Raw genomic sequence first — 27,758 nt, 5'->3', positions numbered from 1 at the left:
GCCTCGGCCCGTTTTTTTAAGCGGGTTAGGCGTGGCAGACCAACTTAAGGTACTGAGTCGAAAACGTCAGCCCAGCCCGCCCAAGTTGATTTTAAAATTTATGATCTTACACACTTAAATAAATGTTAGTATACCCAAATATTCATTAAGTACTTTGTTATCAGCAAAACCCAAGTGATATGAACAATTTTATTCCAACATTTTTTAATAAAAGTTGTATGTTGTATGTAGTTTATGCTATGTTTTGATGATTTTGTTGTATCTTATAAGTTGTTTAAGGTTTGTTATTGATGAATGTTTTTGTTAATGTTTGTTTAAAAGATGAGTTTATTATATCTTATGTGGTTTAAGTGTTTTTCCAACCCCTTACCGAATATATAACTTTTTCGGATTCCTTTAGAAAATTATAATATGAAAGATAAAGTTATATTACAAAACTTTTTACACTCTTCAATGCTAGACAAGTATTCTTCAGTCCATTGTTAATGTTTGTTTAAAAAATAAGTTTATTATATCTTATGTGGTTTAAGTGTTTTTCCAACCCCTTACCGAATATATATCATTTTCGGATTCCATTAAAAAATTATAATATGAAAGATAAAGTTATATAAGAAAACTTTTTACACTCTTCAATGCTAGACAAGTATTCTTCATCCCATTGTCTGCATTTCGCTGTTTAATCGTTAGAACTTGGTTTAATGCTTCTTGTTCTTCAGCCGCCCCTTTTTCCACCTCTAATTTTGTGTGCAAAGTAAATAATATTTTGCAAAATGAATTATAGGTGAAGGAAGGGGAGGTTAAAGAATTAGGAGCATTAAACCAAGTTCTTTATCTTTAAAGAGAAAGATATGAATAAATGCTGAAGAAATCTTGTATAACATTGAACAATGTAACTTGTTCTTTTAATATAATTTAATTTGTTATATTATAATGTTCTAGATCAGATTGACAGGTTATATGTTCAATGAGCATTGACAAAATAAGCATTCCACATAATTTATAATAAACTCAATGTATATATCACAATAGTTGTTTAAAACAACTGTTGTTAAATGTTATGCATTAAAGAATATCACAACGGTTGTTTGAAGTAAATGTTGTGATAGGTAGCGTGTTGCCTAGTTTATAATAACGGCCGCAGTACCGTGGTGGAAAGCATCATACATATAACCACCCTACCTCACAACGGTTGGTCAAACGTGGTGGTATCACTTTCCCAACCATTGTGAAATGGCTTTTACGTAGTAGTGATTGCTCATTATGTAATAGCACATTGGTTTATGATTTTCTGTTTCTTCAGCAAAGTATTCATCTTCTGTGCCAGTAACTTCTATGACACAGTCATATTCCACGGGTAAGATGGAAACAACATTACAAATAATATAAAGGGCGTCTTTAGATCTAGAACTGAAATTATCTATGACCATTTCGTCATCCCTTTGTAATATGGGATCTTTAAGACTGTTCTTCGACTAGTTGTAAAGAAGGAAAGAGTCTGTTTTACTGGCCTTTTGATCGTTTTACTGACTATTGTTATCGACGCTTTGTTGTTGGCGCTAGCCTAAAGTTGCTCATAATCCCAATTAACCATAAAAGGGATCTTCATGCTAGACTTGATTCTCGAATAAAAAACATGGCCAACAAAACTCATGTTAAAACAAGAATAAAAAAGTTTAGAAAAAATTGAGAAGAGATATGAGAAAATGGTTCTCAAGACATTTTTATTTATATAATATTTGGTCATATATGCTTCAATCCAATTGGCTTGTTCTATTAAAATATAATAAAAAATATTACATAATAATATTTTGTCATATAAATAAAAAAAATAAAAATTGCAAGAAGATCATGTAACAGAAGAATTGACGTGCATATTTTGGACAACAATAATTTTTTTTTTAAAACATGAAAACTTTAACATTTAAATTGAAATATTAGATATGTAAAAAATTTGAAATATTAAATTTTTTTGGTATAAATTAGAAATTTAATTTTGAACTTTAAAAAAAATTAATAAACAAAGCTTAAAAATCACTTGAAAAGCAAACATCAACATCAGCAAGATAGAAATCAGCCCTAAATTACTAGAAATTGCTTCTAGATACAAGCATTAATGTTGAATTACAAATAATAACGAGCATTTTATTGAGATGAATATGTTGTTGAGAAAAAACTAATATATAGAGAATAATATGAAGACAACACAAATGGAAAACAAAAAACACTAGAAAAATCACCATCTTTCTCAAATGACAGGTAAAGAATAGTTATTAATTAAAAATGGTTCCAATATAAAATCTACCCTGAATCATTATTGGTCCCCTAGTACTGACACACTCTCAATCAAATATTTCATATTACACTAATATAAAAAATAGAAAAAATAAATACAAGTTTATAATATTTTTACTTGATCCATTTTACAATAAATAATTTATATATATAATATACTACTAGTAGTTTTCAACTTTCTGTTCATTGCATTAAGTAATCATACAATCAAAATGTATGTATTCATATTTCATCAAAAATCTACAAAGTATAAATTCCTTCAACATAATACAGACAACATATATTATAGAGAAGAAATTACTCATACAATCAAAATAATAATAACAACAATACGAACCAAAACGAAGCCATATTAATTAACAAACTAATTTGGCATATAAAATGCTAAATTTAGATAACTATGCTAGTAAACCTTGAGAGCATAAGCTTGAAGAATAGGCAATCAACTCTTATATAAACTCACAGTAGAGTGCATAAACATTGTAAAGTACTCATACGAAACACGAAACATATTCAAACAGCCGATACATTGTAAACTCTTAGAAGGTATTATTGTCAATAATGACTTATGTTATAGACACTTATATTCATTCTAGTTAATTTGGAGGAGGGAAGAAAATGGCATCTCCAGTTCTCTTAGAACGGAAGAGTTTCTCAGTTTCAGCATCTACATTGAAAGCAGCCTGCAGAACTGTAGATGATAATGCCTTCCACACTGAAGAACTTCCAGCCATGTGTGTAAAGATGGGATTAGGAGTAGTGATGATAGAAAACCACTCCATTCCCTCGGGGTCACAAATCTTGGAGACGACGAAAAACCTTGGGACAATGAACAAATTTCCAGCCTTCAAAGTAGTCTCCAAAACCCTCTTGCCATCAACACCAACAACTTGAACGCGTCCACTTCCCCTAACAACATAAGTAACCTGGAAAGCAGAATCGCAAGAGAATCCAGGCGAGCACATGGCATTTCCATCAAGCCTCACAAGGTCAGCTCCTAGACCAACCTCACCAACCAAAGGAAGGTTCTTGGTGTTCAAAACAACAACCCTTCCGCCATTCTTAACATCGACATCCAATGGTGCCTCTAGACAATTCAAGACCATACCTTTCCTGTCTCCATCTTTAGGCTCAGGAAGGCTGATGCTTCCGTCAAGCTTCACAATCCCTTTCCCGGTTTGTTTCCCAACAAGGGTCTTCACATTGGTCTCGTCCAAGTCCCAAGCTCTTCCCACAAACTCAGTCGAAAATCCGGTAAAGATTCCGTTAGGACCAGTTAGGAAAAAATCAGTGAACTCACCAGCCTTATGTGCTTTTGAAGTATCTCCAAGAAACAAAATAACCAACTCAGTGTCCTCTTTGTTGAACCACCATGTCACAACACCAAAAGGAAGTGCTAAAGCATCACCCGTCTTAATTGCAAGAACCTTCTCTTCTGATTCAGGTTGCACAATTCCAGCAACTCCACTTCCTTGAAGAACATATGCAACTTTGGAAGAATCAGAGTACCGAGGAGTGGCAAAACCGTTCTTCTCAAGAGCTAACTTGGCAGCACCAATGTTACCTTCACGCAGCATAGGAAGTTCAGATGGTGACCAACTGTAATACGATCCACCATTGTCACCGTACACTTTCTTCGACAATTTTGGAGTGAGATCAATATCCATAGCAATTAGCAACAAAGATGAACAAAATCAGAGAGAAAAGGAAAGAAAGTTTTGATGATTGAGAGAGAATGTGTGTGCTTGCTTATATAGGAAATTGCAAGTGTAACAGAATGTAGTTTGTGTTATTTGTTATCGCTACCAATATTCGTTACCGGTAATTACGAAATTGTACATTGATATTAAGTAACTAAAAACTCTTTGTTAGGAAAAATTAACAAAAACATGAATAATATAAACGCAGCACAAACGGAAAACTAAAAAAGAGTAATTACCGGTAACGAAATTGTACATTTATATTCTTTCTCAAATGACATTGAAAGAATAATTATTAATTAAAAATGGTTTCAATATAAAATCTACCATCAATCATTTTATTGGTCCCCTTGTACTCACATTCTCTCAATCAAATATTTCACATTACACTAATATAAAATATATAAGAAATAAAAAAAATTAAATACAGGTTTAAAATGTTTTTACTTGATAGTACATTTTACAGTAAATAATTTAAATGTATAAGTAGTCTTCAACTCTTTATTTCTTTTATAAAATCAAGAGAAACATAGGGAATATTTCTTGTTCATTAGTACTACATTGCATTAAAATGAAAGAGTTAGGACATGTAGCTCCATTTTATAATGGATAGGGTGGACAAATTTTAACCGTCTGATTCCATACCATCGATCTATTATCTTTCTTATTACAAAATTTTAGAATAAGGATATTATCAAATTTAAACCGTTCGATTCAAACCGACCGATTTATTGTTTTTTTTATTAAATTTGAGAATAAGGATATTCTCAAATTTGAACCGTCTGATTCAAACCGACCGGTCTATTGTTTAAAAAAATATTAAAAGTTAAATTTATGTGAATTTTTATAAATGATGAATCATTTTTATAGATTTACTTAATAAACATTAAACCGACTAAATCGGCCTGATTTATTCGCCAAACTGAGTTAATCGAATCTGTCAAAAACTAAAATTTTATCAGTTGAAATTGGGTTGGGACCGCAATTTACACTAAATTTAAGTTTTGGACCTGAAACCGATCTGAACCAACCAATTTTCCAGCCCTAATAATGCATAATTAATCATAACCTCTATTTTTCTGGAGAAAATAATATATCAACTGAGTGAATATGTTTTTACTTCTACAATAAGTATTATATATAGATAGCTCTTATCTTGTTTAAGCAATTATTTGTGCAACCCCACTCAACTCTTTGTAATAATCTGTCTATAAATGAACAACTTTTCATATTAAGGCTATTATACTACCTTTTAATATATTATGGCGTCTTCTTCTTCCACCAAAGTATCCATGAAGCTTCTTATCGACACAAAGAATAACAAAGTTCTCTTTGTTGAAGCTTCAAAACCGGTCATAGACTTTCTCTTCAACTTGCTATTCTTACCTATTGGTACTGTAGTTAAGCTTCTAAGTTCAAATAACATGGTAGGTAGCTTAGGAAATCTGTTTCAAAGTGTTGAAAATCTGGACCAGAATTACATGCAACCATTTCAAACCAAGGATGTTCTCTTAAACCCAAAAGCTCAAAGCTCTTCCACTCAAATCTCAGGCTTCCTTACTCGTAACCATGCTAATGAAGACAAAGATGAAGAAATAAAGTTGTTCATGTGTCCAAATAAGTGTAAGTTTGAGGTGACAAAAGATAACACAACTCGGTGCACTAGTTCTGTCAATATTCACTCTCCTTTTATGGCTCCAGCCTATTCTTCTTGCTCAAACTTTATGAGCAGTGAAGTTCATTATATTGGAAATAAGAAGGTTGCTGAATAAAAAAAGGTTTTTCCAATAACAAGAGTGGTTTTGTGAAATATGTTATAAACTTTATGGTGATGGATGATTTGGTGATTCATGCAATGTCAACAATATCAAGCATCACACTGTTAAACAAGTTCAATATCAATGAAATTGGTACTTTGCAAGAAAAGAACGTTGAAATGGGAATGAATATGCTTCTAACCCATATGTTGTCTGTCTCGCTGTGTTTGATCGCTGGAATGTGTAATACCCTACCAATATGTGTCTAAAATCATATCAGCAGAATACTAATAACTGGTATTGAGTACATACAAAAGTCAAAAATAATAACATAAGATGTATACATTTCAAAATCATCTCGAAGATGGATACAATGAATATGTCTACATAATGATAAAGATACACAGCGGAAGAAAAGACCAGGCACGACCTTCACGATATCCAATCAAAAGCTCTTGATGCAAGCATCTGGAAAAACTCGATCTTGCACGGTACCTGAAAAAATAATAAGATGAATGGGGTGAGATTACTAAATCTCAGTGAGTTCCCCAATCTTATGGGTCCTCTTGACTCTACAAGGTACATGCATCAACTACATATCAATCTAAGATCCTAAGGTTTCCTAAATGTCCAGTACAGGAAAGCCTATCAAATCGTAGCACCACAATGGAGTGTCCACTGATCACCCGATTGGATCCTCTGAGAATATATCACATGTTCGGATATTAGGTACATGCTTCCTCCATAATAGGTCTTCTGTTATTACCTGTCAGCCTTCTCTCGGGAGCTACCCTCAAGGTCTGGTCTTCCGGGTTTACCTGCCTATCTGCTCTCGGAAACAAGACCCAAAGCATACCTTTTCAATCTACATGGTAAGTAACTCATATGTCTATAGAAAACCGTGGAACCGACATTGAATCGCTACAACAATTCAACTCTTCCAATTTGCTGGGTCCAAATCACACATAGAAATTCACCCATAATGAAACAACAAAAGGAGAAGGTGAGGTACACATCCCCGGGAGTTCATCCCCGAAGAATAGCTCCTGAACTACGGAGCCGGCCCATTCCCAAGACCAAAGCCCGAGAATGCTTGCAATATATGCGGCCCAGAGGCATCCTTGGAATTTCTTCACAAGAAGTAACCAACATATATGTAACGTGCCTACTCGCAGTTGTTGTGCTTTTGTGTGTCCTTTAACCCCTCGTCTCATACTTACTACACCATTAGATTGTATGATTTCAAAGTAGTCGATTGATAGGGAAAAGTGAAAAGCAACATATCATCCATTCATATCTCTTGGTCTAGGTATCCTAAGGTTTACCTTACCATATTCATATTTTGTTAATCGACGTACACAAATTACACCAAGTAGTAAGGCCTCCTCGCATTTGGTTTCACAAGGTTAGCTTCACAAGCTATACGATCTCAACATCTTTGGTGTACGTAGCTAGATTTGATTTCCATCACCACCTATTCCATGATGCCTACAACCCAGTTGGAGGAACACTTGGGCACCAAGGTCTTGAGAACGGTTAACTAATCAATTATCTAAGAATTATCTTCTACTAATCGAGGTGAAAGGATATTCACATGGATTTAATTATTACTTAAGAGTATTATAAAGTTGTCGAAGTTTTAGCATTTCATTGCCCTTTCTGTTAGCTTTCCAATGCCTCTGAGGGCGCCCAATTCCGAGTTACGGAACTCCAGTTATGGTCGAAACAATAAAGAGATGACTTTCTGTCAGGTGCAATTGATTTGCACTGGTGTGCAATCGATTGCTTGCTGAACCAAAAACGCAGAAAGTAAATTTTTCACAGTGCAATCGATTTGCACTGGTGTGCAATCGATTGCTTATTGAACCAAAGCCAAAAATGACATTCTTCCTGCATAAGATCACATGTAACACATTCTAATCCATCTCAATCCGAACCCTAACATGTGACAGTATTCTATAGCAGCATATACATGTATTAACACACCTACCAACACCAACATGCATAAACAATTTTCTCATTCTAACCCTTGTTCCCAAACATGCAATTCACAAAGGCATGGTTCTTGCATCATTAGAAATTCTCACCTTGAATCATTAGAAATTCTAACTTGATGATTATAATAGAGATGACTACAACTTTGCTCTTCATTCTTGACCATGGTTCTTCACTCTAAAGTTTTCAAAGCTTCACACATATGCAAGAACTTATGAAGATGGCTTTGATTAACCTTGATTCCCTCTTCAATTCCACATGCAACCACTTGATCAAGCAAGATGGACTCTTTCTCCTTCCATTCACGTGTCCTTGTTTCTCCCCATCCTCAAAATTCCGATTTTTCTTTTGTTATAAGGCCTTAATGTTCTTCCCCCAAACAAGTTCTTAAAGGAAAATGACCCAACTGCCCTCTAACTAAATAACATTTACCAATGTGCCATTTAGCTTCATCCTAACTAATAAATTTTGATTCCAACAAATCCACTATCTCATTTTTGATTATTTTTGGTGATAAATAAACATGCTTAAATAAATTGGGATGTTACATAATGCATCTCACACTATGAGTAGAAATATCGCACGCATTTTTAACAATGCATAATTTATGACTCCCTTCAAACAAGTTTTGTTTAGGTTTATTTTCTCTAACATAACGCCTAGAGGAAACTTTCATCATATCTTATCATGTAGGGATCGCTTTCTGATTCATCTACTTGAAAATGGTCGTCCACTGAATCTTCTTGCAATCATCTTTTGTCATCTAAAAGAATCTCTCATAGCCTTTGAATGTGGTCAGAGTTTTCACATCCCATATGGGAGAATTCTATCTGCTCTGCTTGAATCTACTGAAGTAACTCAGATTCTCCGCAATGCAGAATTTCCGGATAACAATGATATCCTTACTGAAGAAAGCTGTGAAGCGTTTTATGCCTAAGTTTTTTTTTTGTAATTTGTTATTCAGTCCTTGTAATTTATCTCTTCAATGAAATTTTCTTCTCTTTTGTCGTATTCTTATTTACTTACGTTTGTTTTTATTATTCTGCTCAAATTAAACATATGGAGAAAATGACTTTTATGTAGTATAACACATAAAAATCTTTAAAAAGACCAAAATTTGCAAGTTTAACGAATTTTGTGACCTTTATGTAGTATAGCACACTAAAATCTTTCAAAATATCAATGTATGCTAGTTTAACGAACTTCGTGTATTTTATGTATTATAGCGCCCGTAAGTCTTCCAAAATACCAAAGTTTGCAAATTTAACGAACTTTGTTAATTTTATGTAGTATAGCACACAAAATTCTTCAAAAAGACCAAAGTTATGCAAGTTTGACGAACTTCATGACTTTTATGTAGTATACCACACAAAAATCTTGCAAAATACCAAAGTTTACAAATTTAATGAACTTTGTGAATTAGCACACAAAAATCTTCAAAAATACCAATTTTTGCAAGTTTAACGAACTTCGTGACTTCTATATAGTATGCACACAGAAATCTTCAAAAAGACCAAATTTTGTAAGTTTAACGAACTTCATGAATTTTATGTTGTATAGGACACAAAAATATTCAAAAAGACCAAATTTTACAAGTTTGATGAACTTCGTGACTTTTATGTTGTATAGCACACGACAATTTTTCAAAATACCAATGTATGCAAGTTTAATGAACTTCTTGTATTTTATGTCGTATAGCACCCATAAATCTTACAAAATATCAAAGTTTGCAAATTTAACGAACTTCGTGAATTTTAGGTAGTATTGCACACAAAAATCTTCAAAATGACCAAATTTTATAAGTTTGACGAAATTCGTCACTTTTATGTAGTAAACACACGGAAATCTTCAAAAAGACCAAAATTTGCTAGTTTAATAAATTTCGTGACTTTTCTGTAGTAATATCTATGTAAGAAAGTTTAACAAAACTCGTGTATTTTATGTAGTATATCACTCGAAAATCTTCTAAAATACCAAAGTTTGCAAATTTAACGAACTTCGTGACTTTTATGTAGTATAGCACACGGAAATCTTCAAAAAAACCAAATTTTGTAAGTTTAACGAACTTCATGAATTTTATGTGGTATAGGACACAATAATATTCAAAAAGACCAAATTTTGCAAGTTTGATGAATTTCGTGACTTTTATGTAGTATAGCACACAAAAATCTTCAAATAGACCAAATTTTATAAGTTTGACGTACTTCGTGACTTTTGTGTTGTAAAACATACAGAAATCTACAAAAATACCAAAATTTGCTAGTTTAACAAATTTCGTGACTTTTATGTAGTAATATCTATGTAAGCAAGTTTACGAAATTCGTGTATTTCATGAAGTATAGCACTAGAAAATCTTTCAAAATACCAAATTTTGCAAATTTAACGAACTTTGTGAATTTTATATAGTCTAGCACACAAAAATCTTCAAAAAGACCAAAATTTGCAATTTTGAGGAGCTTCGTGTTTTTCATATAATAACACATAAAAATCTTTAAAAAGTCCAAAATCTGCAAGTTTAACAAACGTCGTGTATTTTATGTATTACAACACAAAAAATCTACCAAAATATAAAAGTTTGCAAATTTAACGAACTTCGTGAACTTTATGTAGTATAGCACAAAAAAATCGTCAAAAAGACCAAAATTAGCAAGTTTAACGTGTTAGAACAAGAATTGTTCTGATCAATATTCTGTGTTCTGATGATAACATTATGTATGAATTTTGTATAAGATAATGTGGTACTCTAATCCTTTGCATTTTCCATTTCAGGAAATATATAAAGAGTATGCACAAATCAGCGCTCAGAAGCAACTGACTCAGAAGGTTCTTGATGGCTTCATCAGAACATGCTTTGGCAAGACATCAGAAGATAGTCATGTAGAATCAGAACATGAACTGGAAAACATCAAAAGAATGAAAGTCAGAAGAACAAGCTCTGAAGTTCTGATGGTATCACGCTCAAGCTCTTCAAAGTTAGAAGACAGAAGATGCTCTGCACCAAAGCTGATGACTCTGATATTCAAACGTTGTTATCTACAAAATCTGAGTCCAGAAGAAAGTACAAGATGAAAGGCTGAAACGTCTAATCTGTGACTGACAAAAGGAACCTTAGAATCTACAAAAGGCAAAGTCAGTAAAAGCAGCAAAAGCAAGGCTCGAGGTAGTTGACAAAAGTGTAAAACATTAAATGCATCGTTGTACTATTCACGCGAAGCATTAAATGCTCCCAATTGTCATTTCCTCTCAACGCCTATAAATAGAAGTTCTGATCAGAAGCAAAATAGAACACTTGCGCAAACATACAAAATTGCTGTCAAATTCAAAAGCTTACGAACTTCATCTTCAACCTCACAAACTCTAGTAATATTTAGTGAGTGTTAAGTTTAGAACTCAAGAGAAATATCACAGTTGTGATTACAGATTTATTAGAGCCATTCAGACTCTTGTAAACTTTTTTTACATTGATTGTAAAATATTTCTTTCAGTGATCAAGTTGTGATCAACATACTCTAGAAGACTAAGAGTGTTTCTAAGTGGATAACCATTGTAATCAGTTGGATTAGTGGATTAAATCACTCTAAGGGGGTGGTCTGGAGTAGTTTGGTTAACAACGAACCAGGATAAAAATCATTGTGTTGATTGTTTTTATCTTCTAAGTTTTTCTATCCTTCATAACGAGCTTCGTGACTTTTATGTAGTATAGCACACAAAAATCTTCAAAACGACCAAAATTTGCAAGTTTGAGGAGCTTTGTGACTTTTATGTAGTATATAACACACAAAAATCTTTAAAAAGACCAAAATTTGCAAGTTTAACGAAATTCGTGACTTTTTGTAGTATAACACACGAAAATCTTCAAAAATATCAATGTATGCTAGTTTAACGAACTTCGTGTATTTTATGTAGTATAGCACACGAAAATCTTCCAAAATACCTGAGTTTGCAAATTTAACGATATTCGTTAATTTTATGTAATATAGCAATCAAAATTCTTCAAAAAGACCAAATTTATGCAAGTTTGACGAACTTCATCCCATTTATGTAGTATAGCACACGAAAATATTGCAAAATACCAAAGCTTACAAATTTAACGAACTTCGTGAATTAGCATACAAAAATCTTCAAAAATACCAAATTTTACAAGTTTATCGAGATTCGTGACTTTTATGTAGTATAGCACACAAAAATCTTCAAAACGACCAAAATTTGCAAGTTTGAGGTGCTTCATGACTTTAATGTAGTATAACACACAAAAATATTTTAAAAGACCAAAATTTTCAAGTTTAACGAATTTTGTGACATTTTTGTAGTATATCACACGAAAATCTTCCAAAATATCAATGGATGCTAATTTAACAAACTTCGTGTATTTTAAGTATTATAGAACACATAAGTCTTCCAAAATACCAAAGTTTGCAAATTTAACGAAATTCGGTAATTTTATGTAGTATAGCACACAAAATTCTTCAAAAAGACCAAATTTATGCAAGTTTGACGAACTTCATGACTTTTATGTAGTATAGCACACGAAAATTTTGCAAAATACCAAAATTTTCAAATTTATCGAACTTCGTGTATTTTATGCCGTATAGCACCCAAAAATCTTCCAAAATATCAAAGTTTGCAAATTTAACGAACTTCGTGAATTTTAGGTAGTATTGCACACAAAAATCTTCAAAATGACCAAATTTTATAAGTTTGACGAACTTCGTGACTTTTATGTAGTAAAACACACGAAAATCTTTAAAAAGACCAAAGTTTGCTAGTTTAACAAATTTTGTGATTTTTATGTCGTAATATCTATGTAAGGAAGTTTAACGAAATTCGTGTATTTTATGTAGTATAGCACTCGAACATCTTCAAAAATACCAAAGTTTGCAAATTTAACGAACTTTGGAATTTTATGTTGTATAGCACACAAAAATCTTCAAAAAGACCAAAATTTTCAATTTTAACGAGCTTTATGACTTTCATGTAGTATAACCCACAAAAATCTTTGAAAAGACCAAAATCTGTAAGTTTACCAAACTTTGTGTATTTTATGTATTACAACATCCAAAAATCTTCTAAAATATAAAAGTTTGAAATTTAACGAAGTTCGTGAACTTTATGTAGCATAGCACAAAAAAAATTCAAAAAGACCAAAATTTGCAAGTTTAACGAGCTTGTCACTTTTATGTAGTATAGCACACAAAAATCTTCTAAACGACCAAAATTTGCAAGTTTAACGAGCTTCGTCACTTTTATGTAGTATAGTACACTAAAATCTTCAAAAAGACCAAAATCTGCAAGTTTAACAAACTTCGGGTATTTTATGTATTACAGCACCTAAAAAACATCCAAAATATAAAAGTTTGCAAATTTAACGAACTTCGTGAACTTTATGTAGTATAGCACAAAAAAATCTTCAAAAAGACCAAAATTTGCAAGTTTAACGAGCTTCGTGACTTTTATGCTAGATAGCACACAAAAATCTTCAAAACGACCAAAATTTGCAAGTTTGAGGAGCTTCGTGACTTTTAAACTAGGTTACAACTCTTCTCTATATAGATAATTCTTTTATGTGCTGAGCTTCAAATCGCAGCACAGAGGCTGGTAAAAGTCTGCTACTTGTTCTCCAAGAAATTAGGACTTCAATCCAATCTTTCCTATAATGTCTCAAATCAAAGACACCGTGAAAATCTTCTTGATTGAATCCAACATGGAAAAAATATCAGCAGATTGATTTCTTCGAATATTCTGAGCTGATTCAAATATTCCTATAGCAAATAATAACACTTGATCCTCTTGCCAGATCAGCTTTCTCCAGCCAGGATGTCATGACATCTTCTTCAACATGTTTAAGTCTGAATGCTAATCCATATAGCATCTCTTCCAACGTGATCTTCCTTAGTATGTTTTAGCAAAATGCATGCTAACAACCAGATAGCCTTCAACGACCTTCCTGTTAGCCGTTGTAATAACTTTTTTTGTGCGATTTTTTTGTATTTACTAAAATACATTTCATTACAGTCATAATTAACAACTGTAGTGAAATGTAGCTAGAGTGAAAGGGTTCAAATCGCAGTACCAATAATATTCCATTTATCGTGACAAAATGGGCATGACCTTGTATATCACCACAATTCTTATAAACAATCGTGGTGTAAGGTGCAATAATTTCATCACGGTTCATGTTATCAACCGTAGTGAAAGGTCTTACATATTTATATATAAGCAAAAGTATCTCGCGCTTCAGTATATAACAACCCCTCTCTCAAAACAAAACCATAACATCTATCTCATTTGTGTCTCTCATATGGAAACCCCAACTCATGCAGCGAACTCGTCTTCTTCGAAGCGACACCTTCGTTGCATCAAATCTTTGAAGAGTTACCTTCGTCTTAACAATAGTTTATGTTTCAAATTTTTTTTATGTATTATTATTTACGTTTCAATGATTGTTTCATAATGTTTGAACTTTTTGCTTGTTTTAACTTATAGATAGATGACGTGAATTGAAAAATTAAGGACGATGAAGTTAAAGTGAGCCCAGAAAACTTGTATGAAACACCCAAAATGACATTCATTCAAATTTAACACAAGTTTGCAACTCTCAAATCAGTTTCATCATTCTTTCATCGTGGATGTCACTATGGGACATGTACGTTTTTTAAACATTTTATGTTCTTTCTATTATTCAAGGTGAGAAAAATATTCAAGAAGGGGGGTTGAATTGTGTATGGTGAATACTTTTTTCTTCTTAAAACCAACTTCATAAACTGAACAAGTTTAGAATTTGAACTTAGAGTAGTTAGCAGCGGAAAGAAATAAAGTGCAAAAGCAATAAGTAAAATCACACACAGAGTTATCCTAGTTCCTCTCACAAACTGAGAGTAGTCCAGTCCCCTTGTCCAACAAGATATTTTCACTATAATTAAAAATGATTATAACCTGCTCAAGCAAACTAGCCCGAGACTTCTTTTGCTCAATCAACCTAGAAAGAGACTATTGCTCAAGCAACCTAGAAAGAGACTTCTTTTACTCAATCAAACTAGCAAGAGACTTCCTTTGCTCTGTCAACCCAGAAAGAGATTTTATTTGCTCAAGCAACCTAGCAAGAGTCTTCCTTTGCTCAAGCAACCTAGCAAGATACTTTCACTAAATTTCTAAACAAACATTTTAGATGATTGGACGACATGATGCACTTGATATACATTCAGATGTGCACAAATAATACAACACAATAAAATACTTTAACACTTGAGATTTATAAGATATACAAAGATAATAAATCTCAAGACTATGTGCCTCGTAATAGAAATATAAACAAAAGCTTAGTGTTTTGTTCAGTATTTTTTCCAGTTCATGGTTGTTGGTTCTTCTTCCTTCAAATCTTCTACTCCTTATATAGAGGAATCAAAAGAGTCATTGGAAGATGACTTGTACAAGTGTCTTTGCAGAGATGCAGTTCCAAGATAGAGAGACGTTTGAAGTTCGTCTATTTTTAAGATATTCTTTGAAGGTGGAGAAAAACACAAGAAAGGGAGGATTGAATTGTGTTCTTTATCAATTAAAAATTCCCTTTCTTTAATTTCTATTCTTTCTCTTAGTATCTCATCTTCTAAATATGCTTTTAATGTTGCGAAAGCATGCTTCGATTGGAGTTGCATAACGAATGAGATATTCAATTTAACTTCTTCATATCATCAAAACTTCTGACTTGTTTCAGTACAGTTCTAAGGATATTCTGCATGACTGTTCTGAGTTAAATGAATTATGCAGAAAGTAAAAGACACGTTTATTTTTATCCTGGTTCACCTTCTGAATAAGGGTACCTCCAGTCCACCTTCCACAGATATAACATCCATTGACTCTTGGACTTCTGACCATCACTTTGTCTCCAAGAGAACTTCCACAATGACCACCAGCATAGTCTTCTTAAGCTTCTGACCTTTACTTGGTCGCTCAAGGCATCATCCCCAATTAAATTGGTTTTAGTACAATGCTTCTTATCAAGCAAATATTCTAGTTACAAACTACATGACAAGTAATCACTTTTAAGTGAATAATCATTGAGTTCTTCTTGTATGCTTCTTCTGATGAGATCCATTGCTTGGTATGAGTAGGTAGAGTATGAAAGTTAGCCTCAGTTGTTGAGAGCTTTTTCACGTTGGTCTTCATCTTTAATTCTTCTTTAAAAGCAGATTGTGAACATAGTATCTATTCAGAGTTGCCTTTTGTTTTGATTTTCCTCTTCTCTTTAAGTAGATAAAGAACAACAGTTCTTTTTCAAGATTGCTTCTTGTTTTGATCTTCTATTCTTCTCTTCAAGCGGATTAAGAACAACAGTTCTTATTCAAGGTTGCTTCTTCTTTTGATCTTCTATTCTTCTCTTCAAGTAGATTAAGAACAATAGTTCTTATTCAAGGATGCTTCTTGTTTTGATCTTCTATTCTTCTCTTCAAGCAGATTAAAAATAACAATTCTTATTCAAGGTTGCTTCTTGTTTTGATCTTCTATTCTTCTCTTCAAGCAGATTAAGAACAACAGTTCTTATTCAAGGTTACTTCTTGTTTTGCTCTTCTATTCTTCTCTTCAAGAAGATTAAGAACAACAATTCTTATTCAAGGTTACTTCTTATTTTGATCTTCTATTCTTCTCTTTAAGTAGATTAAGAACAACAGTTCTTATAGTTTATGCAAAGATAGTGTTTCAGATAGCTTCTGTTTAAGCTTACTGTTGCACCCCAAAATTTGCCCTCTTTATTTGAGCTATAAGTTAATAATGACGTTTATTTCGTCATTCAAAAATGGAAGAAAAATAATAAAGAGTTTTCATGGGTTTAAGAGGGTAAAGTGTGAAAGAATGGTTTAAACGGTGAAAGTACGAGAAAATTCATAAATACTATTTGGAAGGTGATACGATGCTTCGACGATATCTACAACTTTCGTGTTCGGCTCGGAAGCCAATTCTTTGAGGAAGGTTGTCAAATGTGCAAATTACTTGAGGTTTCGCAGTGAAAAATAGTGCTGAATGTAGGGTTTCGGATCTCGAAAAATTCGTATCTCACAATTCGCTCTTCGGATTCGCTTGAAAATTTAACTGGAGCTCCGTATCATCATTACCAAGATTTCATATGTTCGGACCGAAGGCCAATTATGCACTGAAAATTCCCAGAATTTTAAGGATCGTCGCGTTGTTTCGGTAAAAAGTGTGTTTTCGAGTATGTCGCGCCGAGTTCGAAAATTCATAACTTCTTTGATTTTTATCGTATGAAGTCCATTCCGGCGGCATTCTCTCAGAAATTTTGTTAGCTTCGATTCTTCATCACACATGCTTGTTCAGATTCTTAGCCGAAGTTGGAGTTTTATCGAGTTCTTTGAGCGGTACTCACAAAATTCTGCACAGTCGCGCCAGATGAATCGACGTTTCTCGTCATTCAAACACGCGCATTTTCTTCATCGCTTATCGGATCGAGATGATTCTCGAGGCGACGAGTCACAAATTTGGTCATCTTCACAGTGGCATTGGTTTTGTTCCGGAATTCAGAGCCGAACCGAGTTTCCTTAAAAACGAGCCAAAATAAGACGCACCGAGGGCAATTTGGACATTTCGCGTTGACAATATATAAACATTTTGCTCTTCACAAATCAAGGAGGACTCTCATAATTTCAATTCACCAATTCTTCACAAACACTTTCTCTCAATTCTCTCTCAATTCTCATAGATCAAAACCACAAATCACATAAAACTTTCATCAAAATTCATCAAGATCAAGAACATGGATTGAAGGATCAAGATCGAAGTTTGAATTTCTCTTCCTCTCTCCACATAGATTGGCGCTCCACTCTCTCTCTCTCCCTCCGGATTTCGTTCGAGTTCGTGTCGCGTTCGTGTCGTGTTCGCGTTCGTATCGTGTTCGTGTTCGCGCTTCGGTTAGATCTTCATTCGGTAAGCTTTCGGATCTTGAATTAAGTGCTTAATTGTTGATTATTATGTGAATTCGGATCTAGATCTACCTCTTGTTCTTGATTAATTGATGATTGATGATGATTGATCGGTGAATTTGCTCATCTTTTGCTCGAATTAGTCGTATTCATGTGAATTGTGATTGGATTTAATGTTGATTGCATACAATTGTTGCTCGTTGATGATGAATTGTGATATTCGTGTTCGGATCCGTGATTAATGAATGATTTTGTGTGCTTAATTGTTGATGTTCATGTATGTTACTTGTGTCGCACTCAAAGTGTTTGTACAAATGCATGTGGTGCACTTTTGCTTGATATTTGCTTGGCTCGACGCGTCGCACTTTGCATAATTAGGATATTTTTACTTGTGGACTCGTGCTTAATTCATAATATGATGTTTGCTTGCGATAATTGCTTATGGAACGATTTTGGATTGAGTGCGAACGGCTCCGAGGTCCCAAAAATGCTTAAAAATTGGTTTTGCTACGCCAGGAACCGGGTTGTCCCAGGCGGGAACCGGTTCCCACTCAATCCAAAATTGTTGATTCTCTGGTTTTTAGTACCAGGAACCGGGTTGTCCCTAGGTGGGAACCGGTTCCTGCGTTGTTTTTGCCTCTCTGGTTTGTGTACCAGGAACCAGGTTGTCCCTAGGTGGGAACCGGTTCCCAGCAGTTTGAAATATGCTTGCCTCTGTGATTTAGTACCAGGAACCGGGTTGTCCCTAGGTGGGAACCGGTTCCCAGTTTTCTAAAATGTTGCTTCTCTGGTTTTTTGTATGGGGAACCGGGTTGTCCTATGCAGGAACCGGTTCCTGTGTGTAATTTTTGTGTTTTTCCTTTTAACTTCCAACTTGCATAACTTTTTGCTCGTAACTCCGATTTGCTTGTTCTTTATATCATCGGAAAGCTTATGAGATGTACTATCTTACTAGATGCTTGATTTTCATTAATTTGTAGATCATTCATGTTTGTTTTCTCTTTGATTTTTCATTGTCCATTTCATGTTTACATTACTTGCCCGTTTCTTTTGGTTAATAGCAATAACACAATTCCGATTGCGATGTTTGTTATCTCTAACTTGTGTGCTAGTGTGCAAGGCTTTTGCATAGTCACCGACCGGCGCTTATTGCTTGTGTGTTCCGTTTTACTTGCGGAACACGATTCCTATTCACTTGTATCGTGTTCTCATCCGGGAGACACGATCCTTTTACTTTATATCTGCTTGTTTGGTTTGCTTGTTCCTCTTGCAGGTGTATTGTGATTATGCTCGACATGCGAGTCGACATTTGTGTGCTTTTGTGGCTAATCGGTGTGCTGACCATTTGCTTTTGCTTTGCTAGCTCGCTCGCGGGATTCTACTATCTTCGCTTTGCTTCACTTAGTTTACGGATCATCATCCGTTTGGTATTGATCCCGTTTCATTTTATTTCTCTCGCACTTTATCGCTTTCTCGCATCATCCTATAACATGAGAAGTAGGACCTAGACATTCATCTGGCCAAGCCCTCGAAAGAGGCTCTGTTTTTGTTGGTGTGTTTACATTTGTGCTTTGCGGCAGGGAGTCACTGTGTAATAAGTCCTATATGGCACTCCGTTAAGTCCTCATGGAAGGCATGCAGAGAGGGTTAGCAATCAACCCCCGCCTAGTCTCATCGAGTCTGTTCAGTAAGCGCACGCTACGCGTCGCTCGCTTCTGAACCTCCACAAGATCTTGTTATCGAGTATGTCAGGAAAAGGGTTCATGTAGCCGGACCCCCGCCTTTCCTATAGCTCGCGTCGCTCGACGTTGATGCTCGGTGTACGCACGCACCGTTTTCCTTTACGATTCGTGACGGCTTGGTTGCTGAGAGGGGTCCTCCCTCTTGTCTATGGCCCGATCATTTTTGCGAGGTCTAATGCTTGGTTGACTTGGGTTGAGCTGCTCCCCTTGGCTATGGCGGGATCGCTTTTCTACCACTCAGTCAGTACCGTTGGTTTGTTTGTTTTACGAGCGGACACTCGTTTGTGTGCTCATTGTGTGCTTTCCCTTATCCCTCGTAGGTTGATAGCTTAGCTTAGACTTGTACCCTTTGTATGATAACATTGGGTAGCAAGCTTTCTCCTTAGCTTAGGTCTTCCTCATGCATTCTTTAAAACACAAACCACACTCTTTGATTTTCTTTTCTTAAGAGCTTGTTATTTCCGCTCCATTCCCAGCATAAGTCTCCAAAGGTCGAGCAGTGGAGTGTGAATGTAACTTGTTCACCTAAAAAACACAAAACAAACAGAAATTAGTTAGCCGTGCTACGGTAGCTCTGATTCTGCAAAACAGATACGTAGGCAGCGGGGTAGGGCCCGTGCGAGCATAATCCATTCTTTTCCCTACATTCTGCATTCATTTTAATCCAGATTAGCGTAGATTTGCTTACACACCCATAGTTTTAGACACAGGCGTGGATACCATCGAGTACGATGGGCGCGAGGGGTGCTCATACCTTCCCCTCGCGTAACCGACTCCCTTACCCTTTTTCTCTGGTCGTGAGACCGTTTTTTTGTTTTGTGGTTTGCTGGCATTCCCTTCCTTTTTTGGATAAATATGTTAGTGGCGACTCTGTTAATTTTTGCGGTAGCGACAGCTGGCGACTCTGCTGGGGACGTCTTGACCTATTGCTGGTCCGGACTCAGCGAGTCGATCCTAGCGGTTGTGTGTTTATCATTGGGTGTTTTTATTGCTTTGCATATTTTATCTGTTTGCATTGCATTCTATGTGCGCTTTTACTTTTCTGCATCATATTCTGGACTGTCTGGATCTCTGTCTGTTGGGTGGGTGTTTCAAGAGGTAAAAGGCCCAATACCCAGGCTATGTGTGAACCATAGGAACCCTAGGATAGAGTGGAAGCATGGTTTGTCTCGAGGTGTACGTCTCGGGATGGATTATGTGACCACGAGCAGAGTAGTGGTTTCAAACGGAGGTATTATCGTCACCCGCTTACGCGCTGTGATGATACTTACCTTCGGGCGGACCGTATACTGCGTTTCATGACCTTACCTTGGCCTAGATTTTACCCGTGAGCGGGGTGGGAATCAATGATCATTTAACAGGTACATTGTTGGTGACCGCTGTTCTTGTTCGTGGGTTACCGCTGTTCTTGTTCGTGGGTTACCGCTGTTCTTGTTCGTGGGTTACCGCTGTTCTCGTTCGTGGGTTACCGCTGTTCTCGTTCGAGTGTACTATTGGTTCCTGTTCATGGGGTACTATGGTTTTTGTTCGAATGGTAATCTATGTTCTATTCCAGTGTATTGGTGACTTTATGTTCTGGTTCCGATGGTAACTTGTTCCGTTGGTGACTTGTGGTTTGTGTGGTGGTCCGAAGCCATGCCGAACCTTTGAACCTGTGTTGTGTGATTTACTGGTATCCCAGATATATCCAGTATTGTGGTTCCCACCACTTTGCATCATTACATATTTAATTTCCAAAAAATGATGTACAAAAAAAATAACTAGCATACATGTTCCTTCATCTCCAAGGAATCATATCTTTAAGCCTCGTGTCGAGCTTTTCCATCTCTTGCTTGCTAAAAAAAAAACGACGATTCCTTGGAAATCGAATGAACATGGCATTTCATCCATATCATGCATTTCATACATCTCATGCATAACAGGTGTTCAGAGTCGAGGATTTCTTATTCAGACTCGGTACTCTCTCTAGACTCACAGACTCACCTTTCCACTGTTGTGTGCTCAAAGATCAGTCATGAAACAACTTTGTGGGGTGACCAAGATGAAAGCTCAGTTTGGGGTTCTTTTTGAAGACTTGTCTTATGCTCATTTGCTTCCATGCTTGCTTTATTTGAAACTGGTTAAGCTCCATATTGTGTGGATGTCTACAGACTCTCGTCTTGATTATAATGACACTAGGTGTGAATTCTAATCTGGGGCACCTGGTCGTGATGTTGGATCTGCAAGTATTTGAAGTTGCTTGGGGCTCCCACACGAGGGATAAGCAAGACATTGTCTATCTTGAGCTTTGCACCATTTGCATTGCTCGAATCCCTAAAGCACTTACAAAATTCCATGCGACTTCGCCAGAATTCTCTGATTCAGAATGGGGCATCCGATAATGCCGTGTCTTCCAAGGATGTGGAAGAATTGTTGAGGATTATCAGGAAGTCTGATTATAAAGTGGTTGAGCAGTTGGGTCAGACCCAGTCAAAGATCTCCATCTTGCAACTGCTGATGTGCTCAGAAGGTCATAAAGATGCTCTCTTGAGAATTTTGAATGGTGCTTACGTCCCACATGAGATATCTGTGAATCAGCTAGAGGCGGTGGCCAATAGTATCTCCGCTGGGAACGGTTTGGGATTTACGGATTGTGATCTTCCTCCAGAAGGGAGAAACCATAACAAGGCTTTGCATATTTCGATTGAGTGTAAGGGGACGACCTTATCCCGTGTTTTGGTTGATACTGGGTCTTATTTAAATGTACTTCCTAAATCAGCTCTCATGCGAATTGACTATGCTGGTGTTGAATTAAGGCCAAGTGAGTTGGTAGTGCGCGCCTTTGACGGTTCAAGAAGGTCTGTGTTCGGGGAGGTAGATCTACCCATCCAAGTGGGTCCTCAGATCTTTACTATAACCTTTTAAGTGATGGATATTCAACCCGCTTATTGTTGTTTGTTGGGACGACCATGGATTCACAAGGCTGGTGTGGTGACATCCACTCTTCATCAGAGGTTGAAGTATCTGGTTGACGGTAAAGTGGTGACGGTTTGTGGTGAAGAAGATTATATCGTGAGTCACTTGTCCTCTTTCCGATATGTAGAGATCGAAGGTGAGATACATGAGACATCGTTTCAAGCGTTTGAAGCTGTGAACGCTGTGAGAACTCCTCCTTATGAGACAACAAAGCCAGAAACGATTATGTCCTCTTTGAAAGATGCTCAGGTTGGCGTTGAGACTGGAAGAGTGGAAGGATGGGGGCAAGTAATTGATGTGCGTCCCAAATTTGACAAGAATGGTCTTGGTTTCAGTCCTGGAAAGCATATTGCATCGCCAAAGTCTAATATCCTTAGCCCGATCAAGTTTGTGAGTGGCGGTGTCATTCAAGACGGTCAGGTTCATGCCATTGTCAATGGTGAAGAGGTGGATAGTGACTGTGATTTTGATAGCTGGATTCGTCCAACTATTCCTGGGGAGATACCTCGCAACTGGACAATTGAAGATGTCATCCAAGTTACACAAGCTCAGGAGTAAATTTCTTTGTTTTTACTTTTCTGATCATGCCATAATTCCTACGCTCTGCCCAAGGCGTAGTGAATCATTTGTAGGGCCATGCAGTTCACATTTTCAAAGTTAATCATGAAATAAAAGGATGTTTTTGCATTCAAATGTTTTGCTCTTTGTCTTTCTTTTTAACTTTTTCCTTTAAATGTCGATGTTTTTGCACACACTTGCACATATCTTAATAAAAATAAAACTAAAATAAAAATATCAATCATGCAGATGTTCCACTACCAAGGATTCCATTGGTAACAGTTCCGCTATTGCTTATTATGATTTTGACAATCCGATCTACCAAGCCGAGGAGGAAGCTTATGAAGATTGTGATCTCCCCGACGAGTTGGCCAGATTATTCAAACAAGAAAAGAAAGCGATTCAGCCGCATCAGGAGGCAATTTAGATGGTAAATGTTGGCACTAAAGAGCAAGTCTGAGAAGTCAAGATAGGGTTTGCGCTTGAGAATAGTGTGAAGCAGAGGCTTATTGCTATGTTGAAAGAGTATGCAGATATCTTTGCTTGGTCATACGAGGATATGCCAGGCCTTGATACAGATATTGTGGTACACCGTCTACCTCTCAAGGAAGATAGTCCTCCTGTCAAGCAGAAGCTCCGAAGGACTCGCCCAGATATGTCTGAGAAGATTAAGAAAGAGGTGGAGAAACAGTTTGATGCTGGCTTTCTGCAAGTTGTGAATTACCCGCCGTGGGTTGCTAATATTGTTCCTGTGCCCAAGAAGGATGGAAAGGTCAGGATGTGTGTTGATTACAGAGATTTGAATAGGGCGAGTCCGAAAGATGATTTTCCTCTTCTCTGGATACAATCAGATCAAGATGGCACCAGAAGACATGGAGAAAACAACGTTTATCACACCGTGGGGAACTTTCTGTTGTAAAGTCATGCCTTTTGGGTTGAAAAACGCAGGGGCAACGTATCAGCGCGCCATGGTGACTCTTTTTCACGACATGATTCATAAAGAGATTGAGGTGTATGTGGATGACATGATTGCAAAATCTCATACTGAAGAAGAGCACTTGGTTCACTTGCGGAAGTTGTTTGAAAGGCTTCGGGAATTCAGACTGAGGTTGAATCCAAATAAGTGCACTTTCGGAGTGCGATCCGGAAAGTTGTTGGGCTTTGTTGTTAGTGGAAAAGGTATTGAGGTCGATCCTGCCAAAATAAAAGCCATACAAGAGATGCCTGAGCCGAGAACAGAGAAAGAGGTTCGTGGTTTCTTAGGGAGGTTGAACTACATTGCTAGATTCATCTCTCATCTTACGGCCACTTGTGAACCAATATTCAAGTTGCTAAGAAAAGATCAGATGGCCAGGTGGAATAATGATTGTCAAAAAGCATTTGAAAAAGTGAAAGAGTATCTGCAAGAACCTCCGATACTAATGCCTCCAGTTCCAGGAAGGCCGTTGATTATGTACCTCACAGTTCTTGAAAATTCAATGGGATGCGTGTTGGGCAACATGACGAGTCTGGCCGAAAAGAGCATGCAATATACTACCTTAGCAAAAAGTTTACCGACTGTGAATCCCGATACTCACTGCTCGAGAAAACTTGCTGTGCTTTGGTGTGGGCTGCTCGCCGGTTAAGGCAGTATATGTTGGTTCACACCACCTTGCTGATTTCCAAGATGGATCATATCAAGTATGTTTTTGAGAAGCCCGCTCTTTCCGGAAGAGTAGCCAGGTGGCAAATGATCTTGACTGAATATGATATCCAGTATACTACCCAGAAAGCCATCAAAGGTAGTGTGTTGGCAGATTATCTTGCGCATCAGCTTGTCGAAGATTATGAACCAATGAAGTTTGAATTCCCCGATGAGGATGTCCTGTACATCAGAGATTGTAACATTCCTGGACCAGAGGAAGGGCCCGAATCAGGATCGCGATGGACGCTTGTGTTCGATGGTGCCTCTAATGCACTCGAGAATGGTGTTGGAGTTGTAATTACTTCTCCATCAGGTTTTCACATTCCGTTTACAGCCAGAATCTGTTTTGATTGCACTAATAACATGGCTGAGTATGAAGCCTGCATATATGGTATCGAAGCTGCGATCGATTTGCGCATCAAGTACTTGAAAGTTTATGGGGATTCCAATCTTGTCATTAGCCAGATCAATGGAGATTGGGAAACTCGCCATCAGAATCTGATTCCATACAGAGAGCGTGTGATGAGACTTATTCCGTACTTTGATGAGATCACATTCGAGCATATTTCTAGAGAAGAGAACAATCTTGCTGACGCTCTCGCTACTTTGGCTTCCATGTTCAAAGTGAAATGGGCCAATGAAGCGCCTAACATTACCATCAATAGGTTGGATGAGCCGGCGTTTTGCTTTGAGGCTGATGTCGAACTAGATGGTAATCCCTGGTATCATGATATCAAAAAGTTCCTCGAAACTCAAGAGTATCCTCCTGAAGCGTCGGTGATTGATAAGAAGTTTTTGAGAAGGTTTGCAGATAAGTTTTACCTCAACGGTGGGGTGTTGTACAAGAGGCATCATGATGGTGTGTTGCTTCGATGTGTTGTGAAAGAAGAAGCTTCGAAAATCATAGAGGAAATGCATGAAGGCGAGTTTGGTACCCATTCTAGTGGGCATACAATGGCTAAGAAGATCTTGAGGGCTGGTTATTATTGGTCCACTATGGAAACTGATTGTCATAACCATGTCAGAATTTGTCACAAGTGCCATATTTATGCTGACAAAGTGCACGTGCCGCCTGTGCCTTTGAATGTCTTGACTTCTCCGTGGCCTTTCGTAATGTGAGGCATTGATATGATTGGAGAGATTAAGCCTACTGCTTCAAATGGACATCGCTTCATTTTGGTTGCCATCGATTACTTCACCAAGTGGGTTGAAGCCGCATCTTATGCGAATGTTACCAAACAAGTGATTACTCGCTTTATCAAACACAACATAATCTGTCGTTATGGGATTCCTGAGAAGATCATTACTGATAATGGATCGAATCTCAATAACAAGTTGATGAAGGAGCTTTGTGAGTCCTTTAAGATCAAGCATCACAATTCTTCTCCGTATCGTCCGAAGATGAATGGCGTTGTTGAAGCGGCCAACAAGAACATTAAGAAGATTGTGCAGAAGATGGTAGTGACTTACCGAGATTGGCATGAGATGCTCCCGTTTGCTTTGCATGGTTATCGCACCTCTCTGCGTACATCGACTGGGGAAACTCCTTTCTCACTTGTTTATGGTATGGAAGCGGTATTACCAGTTGAAGTTGAGATTCCTTCCCTGAGGATTATGAAGGACGTCGAGCTTGACGAGTCAGAATGGGTACAAAATCGGATGGATCAGTTGAACCTCATTGATGAGAAGCGTTTGGCATCCATTGGTCATGGTCAGGTGTACCAAAAGAAGATGAGAAAAGCTTTTGACAAACGGGTGCGACCCCAAAGCTACAAACCAGGCGACCTGGTACTCAAAAGAATCATTCTTCCTCAGGGTGATCCTCGAGGCAAGTGGACTCCGACGTATGAAGGCCCCTTTGTTGTGCAGAAAGTATTCTCTGGCGGTGCCATGATGCTTGCAACGATGGACGGCGAGAACTTTCCGCACCCTGTGAACGCAGATGTAGTCAAAAAATACTTCGCATAGACCTGATAAAAAAAAGGAAAGAAGGAAAAGAAAAAAAAAAGAAAAAGGAAATGAATCAGGCAAAAGAATGAAAAAGAAACAAATATACCCGCTAAGTTGAAAACCCGAAAGGGCGGCTTAGGCAAAAAGGGGACAAAAGCGAACGACTACATCTCGCATGCCACCTTGGCAATCACTCTTCATACTTGTTTAGGGCTCCCGACCGAGGGATAAGCAAGACTCCGTGTTCTTGAGTTTGCACCGGGAAGCTCAAATCCCTAAAGCATGCATAACATCCAATCACTTTGTTTAGGGCTCCCGACCGAGGGATAAGCAAGACTCCGTGTTCTTGAGTTTGCACCGGGCAACTCAAATCCCTAAATGCGTTCACAAACCCTGTCGGGTCCACAAGTTCGGTGATGTCACACCAATCAGTTGTTAAATCGGGCAGTGATCAATCCTAATGAGTGCGGTCTTCCAAAGCAAGGAGATGAGAACGTTGGAGTTATAAAAGTGATAGCGGGATCGAAACCAATGGATATCCATTTTACATTGCCATTTCTCTTATACTCAATAAATGCGTGGTTACCTCTTACTAGGAACTACTTCTAAAATGTGTTCGCTCTTCTATGAGCATTCCTTTTGCAATTAATAAAGATCTTTTTTATCTTAAACAACTATTTTCTTTTACTGTTTTGTTTGCGTAAAACGTCCTGAGTTTGTGTTAAACTTTGCATATGAAAACTGCATTGCTTTTACAATACATGATTAGAAATGATATAATCTTTGAATCTACTTCGAAGTCTTGTGTAACCAGGATGGCAGGACAAGATACCATGCTATATCCTGGGGAATTTGCATTTTTTTGTCTCGCAGGTACATGCTTGCAAGCACGTTGCGTCGACATATTGGCGGACCTAATCATGAGAGATTCTCACTCCCAAGCTGAGCGCTTCCTAATGAGATATTCTCACTCCCCAGCTGAGTACATTCAGTTGAGTCATAATAGAATGGTGTCTGATTCCCCAGCTAGCTCTTAATGAGGTTCCTTGCCTGAATACCTCATTTTCCCCAGTAGAGGGCTTTCTCTCCCCAACAGATTGACTTGTTTTCCCTAGGAGACTCATCTTGTTCCCGAGTGGAGTTGTCTTAACAAAAGGTTCTTATGTCAAGTTCCTTATTCCCAGCGGATCTCTCAT

The 27,758-nt window shown here is 36.9% G+C and overlaps 2 protein-coding genes across 2 annotated transcripts; one reads left to right on the top strand and one right to left on the bottom strand.

Moving 5' to 3' along the window:
* Positions 1–2,822: 2,822 nt before the first annotated feature.
* Positions 2,823–4,008, bottom strand: LOC131636258 (glutelin type-D 1-like). The gene has a single exon (XM_058906891.1). The coding sequence runs from the start codon at positions 3,957–3,959 to the stop codon at positions 2,889–2,891; it is 1,071 nt and encodes a 356-aa protein (XP_058762874.1). The 5' UTR covers positions 3,960–4,008; the 3' UTR covers positions 2,823–2,888.
* A 1,246-nt stretch (positions 4,009–5,254) lies between these two features.
* On the top strand, positions 5,255–5,764 carry LOC131636251 (uncharacterized). The gene has a single exon (XM_058906885.1). It carries the CDS (start codon positions 5,255–5,257, stop codon positions 5,762–5,764), a length of 510 nt encoding a protein of 169 aa, XP_058762868.1.
* The last annotated feature ends 21,994 nt before the right edge of the window (positions 5,765–27,758 follow it).

The sequence above is a fragment of the Vicia villosa genome, unplaced genomic scaffold (genome assembly GCF_029867415.1).
Source record: "Vicia villosa cultivar HV-30 ecotype Madison, WI unplaced genomic scaffold, Vvil1.0 ctg.001678F_1_1, whole genome shotgun sequence".
NCBI lineage: Eukaryota > Viridiplantae > Streptophyta > Magnoliopsida > Fabales > Fabaceae > Vicia > Vicia villosa.
The sequence above is the reverse complement of the archived record's forward strand: the minus strand, read 5'-3'. Positions and strand labels throughout refer to the sequence as shown.